The sequence below is a fragment of the Arachis hypogaea genome, chromosome 6, assembly GCF_003086295.3.
Source record: "Arachis hypogaea cultivar Tifrunner chromosome 6, arahy.Tifrunner.gnm2.J5K5, whole genome shotgun sequence".
In the NCBI taxonomy this organism is placed as follows: Eukaryota; Viridiplantae; Streptophyta; class Magnoliopsida; order Fabales; family Fabaceae; genus Arachis; species Arachis hypogaea.
In genome coordinates this window covers 74394928-74412221 of record NC_092041.1, presented here as the reverse complement: position 1 = coordinate 74412221, position 17294 = coordinate 74394928, and the positions used below count along the sequence as shown (strand labels likewise).

The 17294-nt window shown below is 32.6% G+C and overlaps 2 protein-coding genes and 3 non-coding genes across 6 annotated transcripts; 4 read left to right on the top strand and 1 right to left on the bottom strand.

Moving 5' to 3' along the window:
- Positions 1-210: 210 nt before the first annotated feature.
- LOC112696715 (large ribosomal subunit protein uL1) lies at positions 211-3655 on the top strand. 2 transcript variants are annotated; one of them, XM_025749554.3, is made up of 6 exons: positions 211-407; positions 497-558; positions 650-869; positions 999-1164; positions 2749-2954; positions 3439-3655. In XM_025749554.3, exons 2-6 carry the CDS (start codon positions 554-556, stop codon positions 3490-3492), a joined length of 651 nt encoding a protein of 216 aa, XP_025605339.1. In that variant the 5' UTR covers positions 211-407; positions 497-553; the 3' UTR covers positions 3493-3655. The 2 variants fall into 2 exon arrangements, with proteins under 2 accessions (XP_025605339.1, XP_029143375.1); XM_029287542.2 differs by having other exon boundaries at positions 390-558.
- LOC112700644 (small nucleolar RNA U19) lies at positions 1752-1877 on the top strand. The gene has a single exon (XR_003153549.1). It is a non-coding gene; the product is annotated as a small nucleolar RNA U19 (small nucleolar RNA).
- LOC112700643 (small nucleolar RNA U19) lies at positions 2128-2253 on the top strand. Its single transcript, XR_003153548.1, has one exon. It is a non-coding gene; the product is annotated as a small nucleolar RNA U19 (small nucleolar RNA).
- On the top strand, positions 2507-2629 carry LOC112700642 (small nucleolar RNA U19). Its single transcript, XR_003153547.1, has one exon. It is a non-coding gene; the product is annotated as a small nucleolar RNA U19 (small nucleolar RNA).
- Positions 3656-14072: 10417 nt separating the features above from the next.
- LOC112805617 (uncharacterized) lies at positions 14073-16648 on the bottom strand. Its single transcript, XM_025847978.1, has 2 exons — positions 14343-16648; positions 14073-14220 (listed from the first exon to the last, which is right to left on the bottom strand). The coding sequence occupies exons 1-2, from the start codon at positions 16646-16648 to the stop codon at positions 14073-14075; spliced, it is 2454 nt and encodes an 817-aa protein (XP_025703763.1).
- Between the last annotated feature and the right edge of the window lie 646 nt (positions 16649-17294).

Below are 17294 nucleotides of genomic sequence, written 5' to 3'. Positions count from 1 at the left end.
TATTTAGGAACTTATAGAGAAGTTAAAATAATGACTTTTCTCATAATACTACTACTTTTTATCATATTTCTATAGAATAAATACTTTTAAAATTAAAAATTCAAATACAAAATAATTTATTTATAAATTATTTTTAATAAAATAATTTATTATTTAAATTACTTTTTAAAAATAAATTAATTAAATTGTTCATCCTGGACTAAATACTATCTGGTGGGAGAGACTTCAACATACATATGTAATCTAGCTCATTTAAAGATTTTGGACCCTTTGATCAATTAATAATACTACCAAAAAAATTGTCGAGTGTCGCAAAAAAAGGTAGCTAGGATGCATATATATATATATATATATGTATATTTGTGACCGAGTTACTGAGCTGCTGACTAGGGTTTGTGGCGGCTACGGTAACTTGCGCGCTCTCTCAATGCGTTAGCTACAACACATTACACAATATCCGCATTTTCGTTATAATAGCAACTTGTTCTATTTGCAGAATAATCTTTTGTGGCGGCACCTCAAACACCAAACCTCTGCGGCTCTGCTCCTTACAATGAGGTACTATTCCAATCCAATCGATATTCTTATTTCATTGTTTAGTGACTATTAATCAGTGTTTAATTTAATGTGTGTAATTATTACATTTCAGTAAGCTACAGAGTGATGCACTGAGAGAGGCCATATCTCAGCTCGTTGCGAATGCGAACGAGAAGAAGCGCAAATTCACTGAGACAGTTGAACTTCAGATCGGTTTGAAGAACTATGACCCTCAGAAAGACAAGCGTTTCAGCGGTTCCGTTAAGCTGCCTCATATTCCTCGCCCCAAGATGAAGATCTGCATGCTTGGTGACGCTCAGCACGTCGAAGAGGTTAAATATTGTCATAATAATCGTTTCGTGTGCTGTGTTGTCAATTGTTACTCATCGTTAGGTAAAGATAGTGTTATAGGTTAGTTATTGTGATTTTGAAATTTGATGCATTTGTGTTGTAACACATAGGCTGAAAAAATTGGGCTGGATTGGATGGATGTCGAGGCACTGAAAAAGCTTAATAAGAACAAGAAACTTGTGAAGAAGCTTGCTAAGAAGTATCATGCTTTTCTAGCTTCTGAAGCTGTCATCAAGCAAATTCCTCGCCTCTTAGGCCCTGGTTTGAACAAGGCAGGCAAGTAACTTCACTTGTTATGATATTGGTTCTATTGATTGTTTCTCTCTATGAAACCTTGTTTCAGTGGGCATGTAAAATTTGTTATTCTTTTGAACCATTGCCTGATTTTCTATTATCTATTTTGAGGTTTTGGAAGAACATCTTGATTGTGTGGAAATCATAGCTAAGAAGCTGATGAAAATGTTTTCAACACCATAGATTCTCTTTCATAGAGGTCCTTAACTGAGTCATTTACTTCATGCCTCTTTGAGTAGCACAATAATATACCATTTCATATGTGGTTGGGAGGTGGACATCAATTGGAACCAAATTAACTTTTGGGATCTTTTGAGAGAGGCCTGCTGAAGGGACTCAAGTCTCGTATTGATTGTCCCTCACGCAGCCATCATTGGTTATAATATGTTGCTTAGTATATAAATAATTTGCATCATGCCATCATTGCCTGCTTTTCTATTATCTTCTGTGTGATTTAGGAAGACAACGAAAACGTTTCTAGCACCATAGATTATCCTGTAGTTACGTTCATAACCAGGTCGTGTAATCTATGCCTCTTTGAGTAGCCCTATGAAAATTACGAATTCCATATGCGGCTTAGTTAGGGGGCAAACATCAACGGGAACCAAATTAACTTTTGGTATCCTTTGAGAAAGACCTTTTGAAGGGACTCTTCAATCTAATATTTATTGTCCATCAAGCAGTCGTTCACATTTTCTTCTGCCTACAAGGCTCAATAGATTGAAAATTATTCTTTCATTTTCAGATTATGATATATAACTATTTGCATCATGCATCATTGCCAGCTTTTCTATTATCTGCTGTGTGATTTAGGAATAACATCTTGATTATGCGGAAATCAGAGCTAGGAAGCTGATAAAAAAGTTTTCAACACTGTAGATTCTCTTGTGACTTTCATGGAATGTATGCCTCTTTGAGTAGCCTTATGAAAATAATCAGTTTCATATTTGGCTTAGTTAGGGGGCGGACATCAATCGGAACCAAATTAGCTTTTGGGGTCCTTTGAGAGAGGCCTCTTGAAGGGACTCTCTAGTCTCATATTGATTATCACTCAAGGAGCCTTTCACATTTTGTCTAACTTTTTTATTCAAGTGTACATTGGATTGAAAATTTTTGCAGTTTCATATTTTAATTTATTGCTTAGTATAGGACTATTCACTTCATTGCCTGCTTTTCTATTATCTGCTTTGGGGTTTAGGAAGACCTACTATTTTCTGCCGATGGAAAAAGTTTTCAGCAATATAATTCTCTTATAGCGAAGTTTTTAACCAAGTAATGTAACCTATGCCTCTTTGAGTAGCCCTATGAAAATAATCAATTTCATATGTGGTTTAGTTAGGGGGCAGACAGCAATTGGAACCCAATTAACTTTGGGATCCTTTGAGAGAGGCCTTTTGAAGGGACTCTGCAATCTCATTGATTGTTCCTCAAGCAGCCTTTCACATTTTCCCAACCTTTTTTATTTTTAACAAGGCTACAATGGATTGAAATTTCATTTTTGTGGTTTCGGATGATAATATGTTGCTCTGTATATGATCGGTTGATTATATGAACCCACCAATGCAGGTAAGTTTCCAACATTAGTGACACATCAGGAATCCTTAGAGTCAAAAGTTAATGAAACAAAAGCAATGGTGAAGTTTCAACTTAAGAAAGTTCTTTGCATGGGTGTTGCTGTTGGAAATTGCTCAATGGATGAGAAACAGATATTCCAGAATGTACAACTCAGCGTCAATTTCCTTGTTTCATTATTGAAGAAAAACTGGCAAAATGTAAGTTTGACTGTTTGAGGCCTTATATGAGTATCGGTATTAAGGTTCTCAATATTGGAGCATTAAGTTTGAGAGTCTTTTGACTTTTTGGTTTAAGTATACAAAATTTTGGATCTTATTTGAAACTGTTTGTTCCCTCCAAGATAAGATATAGGCAAGCTAATTAATCTCAGCGTGAGATGTGTTTATTTCATGATGTGATATTCTATTATATTAACAAGCATGAATATATTTGAAATTGTTCTATTACTGCCAGTTGATGTGTTCATAAAAAGACTTATTACACATATCTTTTAAGTGATGTCTTTGTACCCAAATGCTGGCAGGGTGATGTTGAATAGGCACTAACTTAGTTTGGCCAATAGGATACCTCTCATTTTCAACGTTTTGATTTGAAAAAGAATGCTGTTTTTGTTTCATGTTATTTTATTCTTTTAATTTTTTGTTAACCGTCTTTTCATTTATGTTTTGTTTGTTGAAATAGGTGAGATGCTTGTACCTCAAGAGTACAATGGGGAGTGCAATCCGCGTATTTTAGATTGTTTAGATGGGTAGTTTGCATTGGCTAAGCCTCATGAGTTCTGGACATGTTAACATGTTAACGGGATGTTATTGCTGACAGTTAATGCCCCCATTTTTTTTGGCATTCTTAAGATTCTTTGATATCAATTGTTTTATGATAATCCTTGTTTTCTATGTCATTAATGACTGGCCACAAAAGATTCATAGATGTATTTGGTTATTTTAATTTTATTCCGTGTTAGTCCGCGGTAGCTTTTTATTTTTATGATAGGTTTCTCTTAGAAGTGGAAGAAATAAAGCGAGTAAATCTCCGCAGTGGTTCTCGAGATTCTCGAGATTAACGCCGTGCACCAAAATTGTTTTTAAGTTTTCAATTGCACCAATTATGATTCTGAGATTGGAAAAATTGTATCATAGTAGTTCTTGACTCGTTTTTCGTTGTAGACCTTTGGTGACATGTGTCACCTCATGGGTTTGACCACGTGTAACGGTACGATGACATGTTTGTTAATGACACGTGGTATGTTAATGTGGATGGGTATGCCACGTGTCATCTACTATGTCGTCGTTACATGTGCACCAAATTGGTTTTTTACTTTGCATCAAATGACTCATTTTAGTCTTTAAAATTGAATGTCGTGTACCAAATTAGTCCCTTCATCAGTTTTTTCTCATTTTTTTATAAATTTAAAATTCTCAATTTTTTTATACACTAATTTTAATTATATATTTTATTATACATAATTTATAATAAATTTTTTAATTAATAATGTTAACTTGTATCATTAGAGTACATGTTAACTAAAACCAAAACTTTATTATTGTCTCTTGTGTTTATTTATATCTCTTGTGTTAATAAAGAATGTAAGTTAGGAATTCTTGATTAATAGTGTAATATATGAAAAGGCCGCTTAACTAAGTTATAGATAAAATGAATTATTATAATTGAGAGTATAAATCTATCTTATTAATTTAGTGAGAAGTTAAGTATATAAAAAATCGGACATTCTTAAAATGAATGGGAGTAATGAATTTATATTAGTTAATAAGTGTCTTATCAAGTATTCCTAAAATATTTATTAGTGTTAAATATTAAAAAAATTGTATTAAGGAATATTATTATACTCTTAACTTGCACTCTTTATTAAATCAATATCAATATGTCACATAATTCTTTTAACAAAATATTGTAGAAAAAAATTGTATAATTAAAATTAATATTTTAAAAATATTTTATAAAAACACTTGTATTTAAATAATTTGTGAAAAGATAAAATTAAAATTAGTGTATTCAAATATATAATGAGAATTTTAAATTTATAAAAAAATGAAAAAAAACTGATGAATGGATTAATTTTGTGCACGACATTTAATTTCAAGAACTAAAATGAGTCATTTGATGCAAAGTAAGAGGACCAATTTGGTGCACATGTAACGATGACATAGTGGATGACACGTGGACAAATAGCATTGCGACACGTGGCATAATCTGACACGTGGCAAAATAACATTGTGTCACATGGCATACACATCCACGTCAGCATACCACGTGTCGTTGACCGACATATCAGCATGTTGTTACGTGTGGCCAAACCATGAGGTAGCACGTGTCACCAAAGGTCCACGTCATCAAGTCATGTCAACGCGTCGTTAATGAAAAACGGGTTAGGAACTACTGTGGTGCAATTTTTTCAATCTCACGGGCGTAATTGGTGTACGTCGTCAATCTCGGGACCACTATGAGAATTTACTCGAAATAAAGCACATACGAAATTTGAAAGCGCAAGACAGGCAACCAAAAAAGAAAAATAGCAGGGCTAACTAGTGCCCCTTGATCCGGGAGTTCCTAGACAATCCTATGCAAGTATAGGGCAGATATGAGCGGTTGGCAACTTGGCATGTCAAAGATGTGAGTTCCGAGAGGTAGCACTTGGTCCTTCCTTGCTAGAGTATCAGCTGGGAAGTTGGCTTCCCGAAGTGTGTGCACCACCCATTCTGTATGCTATAGGCGACTCGAGAGGATTCTGATATCTTCCCTCCTTTATGAACCGAATTGCCATAGACGAGTCCGTCGCAATAATAAGCTGTTGATAACCACTAGCCGTAGCTATATGGAGGCCTTTGACGATGCCCCAGAGGTCAGCATGCATTATGGTGCAGCTTCCAAGATTGCAGGAAAAGTTCTTCATGAATCTTCCAAGAAGGGGGAACCCGGGAAATTAAAGGCTCCCGCTCCAGGTTCTGTTTCCCAGTTGGCTTCATTTTGTTCATCACATTCGCTATTTCAGCACTATGGATTCTAATGGACGTCACCACTGCACTCGGGTGAGTGAGTTTTTTCCTCCAAAAATGAGTTTATTTCACAATACCAAAGAGATGATATCGCCACTTCAAACAGACATGGCTAGTCCAGTTTCCCAGCAAGATTATTACATAACCATTCATTGAGGCCGAGACTGAAGAACTCTTTGACATGGTCTTGCTGTGGAAGGTGGTGGCAGACCGTCTTAGCAAAATGGCACTCTTTGAGGACGTGGAGAACTGTTTCATCCATATCCTCACATCTGGTAGGCGTTTAGACTCGTATTCATTGCATATAAATTAATTAAAGTAATTTTTCAACAGAAAATATATGATAAATCTGTTATAGATTTACTAAAAAAAAATTATTAATAGTAACATTAGAGGGATATATTAATTATATCCTTTAATTAAGTTTTTGGATAAAACTTCTGTCATCAAGATATTGGAGCTGGAAAGGAAAATGAATAATACATCTAGTAGATCACTTTAGTTTTATTAGTTACTCCATTCTAGTAGACCACTTTTATTAGTTACTCCAGCCACCATTTGTTTGTTTTCCTAATTCTTTTAGTCCCATTAGATGTCACACATTGATTTAAAACCTTTAATTTCTTTTCTTTTTCCCTTACTAATTCTTAACTCATATTCCTAATTTTTCTTCCTTACCAAAATTTCAACTCTAATACCTGATTTATTAAATTAACCAAAATATAAAGATATCTCTCAAATTTAACTCCACAAAAGTTATTCTCTAATTATATATGATTTATTCTTTCGAATTTAGAGTTTAAAATTTAATGTTAGATTTTAGGATTTAGAATTTAGAATTTGTGATTTAGAGTTTATAAATTTAGAACATAATGTAGGGTTTGATTCATATTTAATAATTTATTTATTTTATTTTAAGGATCTATTTTTATTTATCAGAATCAATCTAATTTTTTATTTTGAGAATTAAATTTTGATATTTTAAATTTGTTAGATTTTAGGTTAGTAAGAGTATATATAATTTTTATTATTTTAATATTTTGAGGACTAACAATAAACAAGATTTTTTATGACCGGAGGTGGCTAATCAACAAATGTCATATATTCATATTGTTAATTTATGAAAGAAAAATTGTAGAGGGCTATTTAAATTTTTTTGTTTTTGGTCATTAGTTAACCGTTAATATTTAAAAGTATGTGATAAAGTATGTTGTTGGATTATTAAATTAAAAAACATTTAGTTAATAGATAAGTGATGGTCAATAATAATAAATTTTTAACTAACTTAGGTTGGTCGAATAGTCAGCTCACTCATCTACTTAATTAAGTATCGAAGTTCGAATCCTGCTTTATTCATATAGCAACTTATTGGCCAACAAAATTCATAACAAATTAACCCTTAAATAAAATTTAAATTTACGACAGATTAATTTTTAGATAGTTGAATTAAAAAATACTGTAAACAACCAACAAAGATATTTTAATGGCCTCTTAACATTTTTTTTTATGAAATAACTAGCATCGCCAACTTGCCAGCTAAATTATCTCCAATCTATCTACCGAAAGAAGATAATCTCCCATCTAGTTGTTATTATTTTTAGTTTAGATTAGTACCATTATGATACAAAGATATTACTATGATACCAGGATATTATCATTATAAGAATTTTATAGGATCCTTTTCAAATTAAAATCCTAAAAACATTATGATTAGGAAAATATTTATGGTTTGTAGAAAAGAACAAGGTCGTAAAAAGTGTGTCTCAGTAATTTGAAAGAACAATACCTTTCAAATACTAATTTGCAAGTAATTATAATATTTTTTTCGATTAATTCAATTTAAAAATGTAACATTTGGATTATAATTTTCATATGTATGAAATGCATTTTTTTATTTGGACAATTTTTATGTTACCAATTTAAATTTTATGTTATTATTTAATATTTTGTTATTATAATTTATAAAATAAATTTTCTTTTGCATGAATCTTATTCGCAATATATATTTTTTATGTTTTTCTTGCTTTTTACTCAATAAAATTCGATAGAGATGTTCATGGATCGGATCTGATCCGCATATATATCTATGATATTTATCTGAATTCGATCTGAAAATTGCGGATATGGATCCGATCCGCATACTTATAGGATCGGATTGCGGATTTTATGTAGATATTCGTATATCTGATCCGCATATCCGCAAATTTACAAAAATAAATAAATAAATAATTAAATATTTTTCTTATGTTTGATTTCAACTAATAAGTATCATATATATTGTATGACCTTGCTTAGTGATGAAGAGTGGAAAGGTGTGCGCTTTTCATGTTCTTGATGACTATGCTGGAGTTGACATAGAGAGTCTTATGTTGTATTTTTTCTTTTAGGTGTTGATCGTTTAGTTGTCTTTTAAGTTTGTTCCACTCTATTGTGTTGAGCTCCTTTATTTCAAAAGTATCATATATATTGTATTATTTTAATTTTATTATTTAAGAAAAGTATGTTTAATATTATTTAAAGAGTAAACATATTTAAAAGAATAAACAAAAAAAAATTTTATTAATAATTTTTTAATAAAAATAAGCTTTTAAAAATATTTTTGTGTTTTACGGATATGTGCAGATTGGATTAGATCAGATCCAAACTTAAAAATTGCGGATATTAAATCTAATTTAATCCAATAATTTTAGTGCAGATCAGATCGAAATTTAGGTCATATCCAATTCCATCCGATCATTCACCTCTAAAATTCGATGTGTTGTATTTTTGGTTAATTGTGCATAAATTATGATAAGATATTGAGTCTTTGTTTTTTGTATCAGTGAATTTTATATACAACTTTGAAATTTCACATTATCTTGCCACAATTTATATATTAAAAGACAATTTTAGATTTGTGAGTAAATTATGATAGTGAATTACGATTTGTGTTCTTGTAAAGTACATTACTCTACCATAATTATGTATTAAAAGATAATATAATATTTTTAGTAAATTATGATAGAGTAACATGATTTATCAACAAATAGTAACTTTTACCATCTTGTAAAATAATTTATATAAATTATAAAAAATGACATATATGTAATAAATTTCAATTTAAGACAATCTATTAAATATTATTTTATTTTATTTAATTTTGGTATAAAAGCCATCTTTCATAAGACGTGTGACTATGTTTTCCTATCACAAACATTCGCATTTCTGAGGATTACTAAGGACTTTCAAAAAAATTATAAAAGGAACTTGTTCTGATGTGCTTATTTTTTTACTAATCAACTTTAATAAGTAAAAATTATTTAGAATCATATATCATCCTATATTATACACTACAATAGTAAACACTGGACATATTTCAAATTTCAATAAATCTTATGCAACCAAAGAGAAAATAATTAAATTAATTCTTCAATTTTTTCGTGATGATCATATTAGTAGTCTTTTAATTTTTCAATTGATCAAATTAATTCTTTAGTTTTTGCTAACCATTATTAATAATTTAAATAACAGAAGGACTAATTTGATTGACGATTTAAAATTAAAAGACTAATTTAATTAATTTAAAAATAAAAAGATTCATTAGTTCACCACAGAAAAATTTAAAAATCAATTTAACTATTATCTCGATAATTAAATCTTATTAAATTTTATCATGTCTTAACCAAATCATCTCTTATTTATATATATATATATATATATATATATATATATATATATATATATATATATATAAAAGTTTTTTGGTAACCAAGATAATGGTGTTTAAAGGTGGTCAAAAATTGACTCATAAATTAAAAATTGACATGTGGAATGATTGAATATAGTGAGAAATATTTTAAGAATATGTTTTTGTGAATTATATTAAAAATGAGAAAAACTAAGTTATAAAAGAAATATAAATACATAAAAGGAAAAAAAGGATAAAAAAACTATGAAGTTAATAAAAATGGGATTTATTTAAATAAGTTAAATAAATATTTTATTTATTAGAATAAATAATTATAAAAATTATTACAAAAATATGTCTCTCAATCTTATCTCGTTTATTTACACTGTAAACAATATAATTATGAATATATTTCATTTATATTGTAAACGATATATATGAGATTTAAAAAAATACACGTATTTTGTTTATCGTGTAAACAAGATACATTTAAAATGATTCATTTATTGTGTAAACAAGATATGTGTATTTGTAAATATAAAAATATAATTTTTGAAAATAATAAAAAATATTAATAATTTAAATTAGACCAAACTCTTAAAATGAAATGTTTCAAATAATAGAGAAAATAGGCGGTTTCAAATAATAGAGAAGATGAACAGTTTCAAAATAACAAATAAGATAATTAAATGGGTTGATTTCTAAGAAAATAATGTGTTGATTTTAAATGGACAATTTAAAATTACGTGATAGATCCAGTAGCCCATTAATTAATTAGTTAGTTTAAACCGTCTATCTTCTTTGTTATTTTGAAATTGTACATCTTTTCTATTATTTGAAACCACCTATTTTCTCTATTATTTGAAACGTTTCATTTTAAGAGTTTGGTCTCATTTAAATTATTAATATTTTTTATTATTTTTAAAATTTATATTTTTATATTTACAAAGAGATAATTATAAATGTATCTTGTTTATACTATAAACAAGATAGGTGTATTTTTTCAAACTCCATATATCTAGTTTACAGTGTAAACAAAATATATTCATAATTATATCGTTTCCCGTGTAAATAAACGAGATAAGATCGAGAAATATATTTTTGTAATAATTTTTATAATTATTTATTTTAATAAATAAAATATTTATTTAATTTATTTAAATAAAAAATCTCATTTTTATTACTTCACATCTTTTTTTTATCTTTTTTCCTTATATATATATATATATATATATATATATATATATATATATATATTATAACTTAACTTTTTCTATTTTTACTATAATTCATAAAAGCATATTCTTAAAATGTTTTTCACTATATTCAATCATTCCACATGTCAATTTTCAATTTGTGGGTCAATCTTTGGCCACCTTTAGACACCATCACTACAAGAAAACCGGCAGATAGCGGTGGTTATTTAATAGCGGTTATATTAAACCGCTGCTAAATACAATATGCTAGCAGTTCTTGTGGCGGTTTTAACAGACGCTACCAAATGAGCATATTTTGCAGCATTTCTCTGGTAACCGCTGCAAAATGTACCATTTTGTAGCGATTTTTGTAGCGGTTTGAGCGGACGCTGCAAAATAATCTCATTTTGCAGCGATTTTTCTATAACCCCTGCTAAATGTCCATAATGTTGAGAACATCGATATTCGTTTTGCAGCGGTTTTTTTTGAACCGCTGCAATATTTTAGTTAACTTGAATTTTTTTTTTGTATAAATATTATTGCCTTCTTATAATTGTTCTAATCGTCGCTATTTTTTTTAATGAAAAAATAAGGTTCAAACACTTCAACTTAATTAATGCATTAAATAAATTTTCAATTTGTGTTACATAAAAAATAATTCATTACTTAAAAACAAATTTAAACATGAATAGCTAAAACCGAATTTACGAATCATGTTTTCTCTTGTAGTATCAGGCATTTTGAGTTTGTATTTAACCATAACTGGTAACATAAAAATCAAGTAAACGTCCGAATTCACTAACTCAAAACAAAGTTTAATAGAGCATAAAAATCAGAGTTACTAAAGTAGACAAACAAGTTTTGAGTCAAAATTTCTCATTAACATCGTATTGACCTGGCCAGAAATACTCTGTCAAAAAAGCGCTGCACGAACGTGATAACGGATCTGATAAGTCATCTCCAAACCATGGCAGCTTGTTCAGATCGAAACCCCTTTTTGCAGCATGTACGACATCTTCTTTGTGTTGGGTGTTTAGGGTTTCATTGTCTTTTTCTGGAACCCTATTAAGCTCAACATCCCTGGAGATGTCATATCCACCAGAGGAGATAACATCTAAATCATCTTCTGAATCAGTGTCTGCTCCATCTAGAGTGTCAGCAACTATTTCGCCTGAATATTCAGGTGACACTGAATATATGAACATGCAACCAACAACATATAAATCTAGTTAAAAGATAATGATAACTTCCAAGTCATTCTAGTTATTAAGGAAAGAAAATTTCGGAATTATGGGAAGAGGACTTTCAAAATTAACAAATACAAAATTAACTATTACCGTCTCCTTCGTCAGTAGTTTGGACAGATTTCTTGGAAAGAAGCTCTCTAATAGCACGTTCTATATACTTCAATTCCTTTTTTGAAGCAATCTCCAACTCAACACCATGCGAGTTATTAATGCGCATCTGCACCATAATAAAATGTATAGTTGATGGTCTAATTTGTAAAATATATTGTGTCTTTGTAATTCACTTTTTGCGCTAGAAATTTATTTCCAACTTTAATTTAGCAAGTATGTCTTCAGATGTTCTACCAGCTACAAATGTCACCAAAACATAGCCAAATTTCTCCTCGTACCTTGATCCCCATTCATGAAGTTCCTACAAATTTTAGCATTAACGGAACAACTATAACTGGTTAAATGTCATAAGCATATAGCAACTTAAAAAACTTATTTTTCAAATAATGTTTAACTCAAGTGTTTAAGGGTACGACTAATGAACATACCTGCACAGTAGCTTCGTTCGCCATTTCCAAGTATTCATTAGAACAAGATCGACCTGATAAAGCCTCCAACCAAGACCTAACATTCAACTTACGGGACCATATGTCTCTGGCAACCGTAATTGCATGTTCCAATGAAGAGAATGGAGAGGCCATAGCCATTTTGTTGGCGAATGTTGTGTCTGCACAGCATGATGAGAAATCCTCCGTTTTCATTTCTCCTGTTACAACACCATTTTATATTAACTATATTTGTCAATGATAACAATATTGTAATTCAAGATAATTTACTCGATGTCATAATTTTCTTTATTGGATGTTAAGATCAATAACAATGATGATGAGAAGAACAGATCCTTGACAACTAAATTTTAAAAGCAAAAATCATTGGAAGAAATGAGGAACTGATGGTATTCATGAAAATCAACTTGAAATGAAAACTTAATTCAAATACGAAAACACAGATAGTAATATAACCAACAAATTGCGTACATCATAAACACTGTTAAACTTATCAAACACACACGGATTTAGTCTAAAAATGTTGCACATGTTTTGCCATATTTACACTATGCCACATAATCTATGTTATCAGAACCATCTGCTACTGGGTCTTCTATATCATCTTCCCTTGTCAACTGTAAATCACTGATGTCACCTGCTGCTGACATGTTCAACCCGGACTGAGGAGAAAAAGTAGCTTCAACATCCTCATTCTCTCCTCCCATGTCATACAAGTCTCGTGGTTTTACATGAACCACTACACTCCATTCTTGCTCTACTTCATCGTGTACATAGTACACGAGCCAAGCTTCTGATGCCAATATGTACGGTTCATCCTCTTCTCGATCACCGGTGTGAATTGGACGAGCAAAATTAACGCTGGTAAGGCCCAGATGGTCTTCTTTAATTCCTCTGCTCGTAGTTGTATCAGCCCAAATACATTTGAACAAAACCACTGTGAAATGGCAGCTGTAGTTCAATTCGACGATGTCCACAATTTTTCCATAATATGGAACACTACCAACAGCCACTCTGTTGTCACGCATGCTGGCATAACTTCTTGTATTGGATGAGACATAAACTCTACTATTTTGTGTTTTCAGCCCGTCTTTCTTTGTGATAGTTTTAAACTTGTACCCATTGACGTTGTATGTCCCAAACCGTCTTGCCTGAAGCATGGGACCACATGCCAGCAACTTCATTTCTTTGGAATGTACGGTACTGTCCATTGGAACCTAGCACCATAAAATGGAGTTTGTTCGTATTAAAAATTGAAATTTACAAGAAGTAATTCTAGGGCACAAATAAGTTGGTCAGCTTAAATTTCTACGAACCTCACGCTTGAACCGGTGAGGAAATTCTGCATGCACAACACGGTCTATCCTAGAGTGTGACCTTGTTTGATCCCGTAATTTTTGCTTGGTTTCTGACCTAAATTTACTTTACGACATAACAAGAAATTAGTCCAACGACTAAGTGTCTGAAATTGGTTATAATCGTGCTTAATGATATGATGTGCATACTTACTCAATAAATGGAGCGACAGCCTCGCAATTGACTAGCACATGACGATGTGCCTGATCTCTTTCCATTGGGATCAGTGCAAAATGTGATACAGCCCCTGAAGCTTTTCCAATTTCAAGGAACATAGTACATCATGTATTGTTTGTAATATCAACAGGTCGATCATCAACTCGCGCTGGACAGTTGATTATAGTCTCAGTATTATCCAAATATCTGGAGCAGAATGTCAAAATCTCTTCGGATAAATAGCCCTCAGCAATTGAGCCTTCAGCTTGTGCCCTGTTACGCACATATTGCTTCAATCATCCCAAGTACCTTTTACATAAATACGACATAACATTTAGTATATATGTAACAAAATTGGAAACAGAATTCTTAAATGCGTTTATTAGCACGCTAACCTTTCTATTGGATACATCCACCGATAATGTACCGGGTCACCAAGTTTTAGTTCATCAACCAGGTGCATCGTAAGGTGAACTATGACAGTGAAGAAGGATGGAGGAAATATCATTTCTATCTGACACAGAGTTTGCACAACATGATCCTGAAGGGCACCAAGCTGCATAGGATTTACAGCTTTTCTACAGAGTTCTCGAAAAAATGAGGACAGAGAAGCAATCACATTCGATACCGGACTTGGCAATGCATTCTTCACCAAAATTGGAAGTAATTGTTCCATTAGAATGTGGCAGTCGTAACTCTTCAACCCATACAACTTGCGCTGCCGGATGTCAACACAACGAGCAATATTGCTCGAGTAACCATCTGGAAAGACCACGTTCTGTAGAGTCTTCAGGAATACATCCTTCTGTGGATTCGACATTGTGAAGATTGCTGAAGAATATTTACCACCTTCGTTCGGCCACAATTCAGGCCTAATGCCCATGCTTTGTAAATCTTTGCGAGCTTTAAGATTATCTTTTGATTTGACGCTGTCGCTTAAAATAGTGTAGACCAGATTGTCACAAATGTTCTTCTCTATGTGCATCACGTCAAGGTTATGACGCAGCATGTGATCCTTCCAGTACGGGAGTTCAAAGAACACACTCCTCTTTTTCCAAACCGAGTCATCTTGATCTTCATCTTCACCAATGCGTCTTCTTTTGGCTGTCAGAGTTGGGTTCTTCCCAAACGATAGTTGCAAGTTAGACTGCTGCCTTAAGACATTTATTCTAGAATACTTCATCGGTGGATCTCTGCTTTCAACTTGTCCGTCAAATCTAGTTCGGTCTACTCTATATTTATGGCCCTGGTTCAAGAAGCGGCGATGGCCCGTGTAACACCATTTTCGACTAAATGTTAGTCGCTGAGCCTTAGCGTCCATGTTACATGTGGGACAAGCTAACCCATTGTACGTGTTCCACCCAGATAAATTTTCCAACCCTGGAAAATCGCTAACAGGCCACATTAGCGCCGCACGCATCTTGAAAGTGGTCCCCTTATTAGCATCATAAGTTTCAACGCCATCCCAGAGTTGCTTCAACTCATCCACCAGGGGCTCCAAATAAACATCAATGTTGTTACCCGGCATTTTAGGACCGAGAATAATCATAGATAGTATAAAAGATGTCTGTTTCATGCATAGCCAAGGAGGAAGATTGTACAGAATAAGAATCACAGGCCAAATGGAATACGTGGTACTCATATTTCTGAAAGGATTAAAACCGTCACTTGCTAAGGCTAAGCGAACACTGCGAGCATCGTTGGAAAAGTCAGGATACTTTGCATCAAAGTCTTTCCATGCTTCAGCGTCCCTTGGATGCCTCAAGTATCCATCGTTATTGTCTGCCTCTTTATGCCATAACATGTCAGATGAAGTTTTGCTACACATGAATAACCGTTGCAGTCGTGGTATAAGAGGAAAGTAACGGAGAGTCTTCTCTGGGAGAGGCTTTCCATTTTTTCTGACAAGTATTTTTAGTTTCGTAACGGAACCCTTTCGCGTCTTCTGCTTCCATCGTGAAGTCCCACACTGCTTGCATTTCGTCGCGTTCTCATCCTCACCCCGATACAACATGCAATCATTCGAGCATGCATCTACCTTTTTGTACTCAATCCCTAACTTTCGGATAGTTTTCTTGGCTTCATACAAAGTGGAAGGGAATTGGGCTTGCTCAAATGCATCCCGCAATAAGTCCAGAATCATCAACATAGCCTTGTCACTCACACCACACATACACTTAATGTGATAAAGCTTCACTAGGAAAGATAATTTTGAGTATTTCGAGCAGCCGGGATATAACTCTTCCGCTCCATCCGCAAGAAGATCGGCAAAATCCTGTGCATCGCGACTTAGACCATCGTACAAGTACGGCAACTCTATATCATTGTCTTCTACATGATCCGCTGTTGTGGTCTCCTCACTTCCAGTAGGCATTGTGAAGTTAAATGCCTCGTGAACCATTTGAATATATGGATTCACCTCGGGGGTAGGGTTCTCAACTATCGGTGTGCAACTAGAGCTCTCCTCAACTGGTTTCTCACCATGACGCAACCACAAAGTATACCCAGCGGGAAACGACTTCATCAACAGGTGGTCGTATGCATCCTCTCTTGTTTGTATAAATTGAAACCCACATTGAGGGCATGTACACTTTATCATGTTATCCGACGATGCATTCGCAAATGCAAAGTCTAGGAACATATTCAGTCCTTGTCTATATTCTATGCTATCTCGTGGCTTAAGAATCCAGGTTTTGTCCATATATATTATACACCAAATATAGGTATGGTAAAATACGTGTGCAACTACGAACATTTAAATTTATACAAAAATGTGCAGTAAAGGTAGCATATAAAACTAGGGGTGGCAAAGTGGGCCGGCCCGCCCCAACCCGCCCCACCCCGCCTAGACCCGTCCCATAAACGGGGCGGACGGGCCCGCCCAGCCAACTAAAATGGGTTCAAAATGCTAGCCCGCCCCGCTTTATGGGGGATTGGCGGGTTGGCGGGCTAGCCCGCTTGGCTCTTTTTTTTTTTAATATAAAATTCATTAAAATTAACCAAAAAATAATAATTAAAAAATCAAATACAAATAAAAAATAGTCAAATTATAATATAATTTTTTTTACAATTTTTTTTAAATTTTTAACTTTAATTAAATTGTTCAAAATAATATTTGCCAATAGAATCATCTTTATTTTAAAAAATAAGTCAAATAATTTAAGCATATATACGAAATTATAAAATAAAATAAAGAAAGTTAATCACTAAAAGAAGAATAAAAACAAATAAAAAAAGTGTTTAAAAATTCTATAATTATTAATTTCATAATAGTAATCACTCTATTATTTAATTAAAAAAAAGAAAAATAAAAAGTCGTCGCTCCGGCAGACCGGCCCGTCCCACCC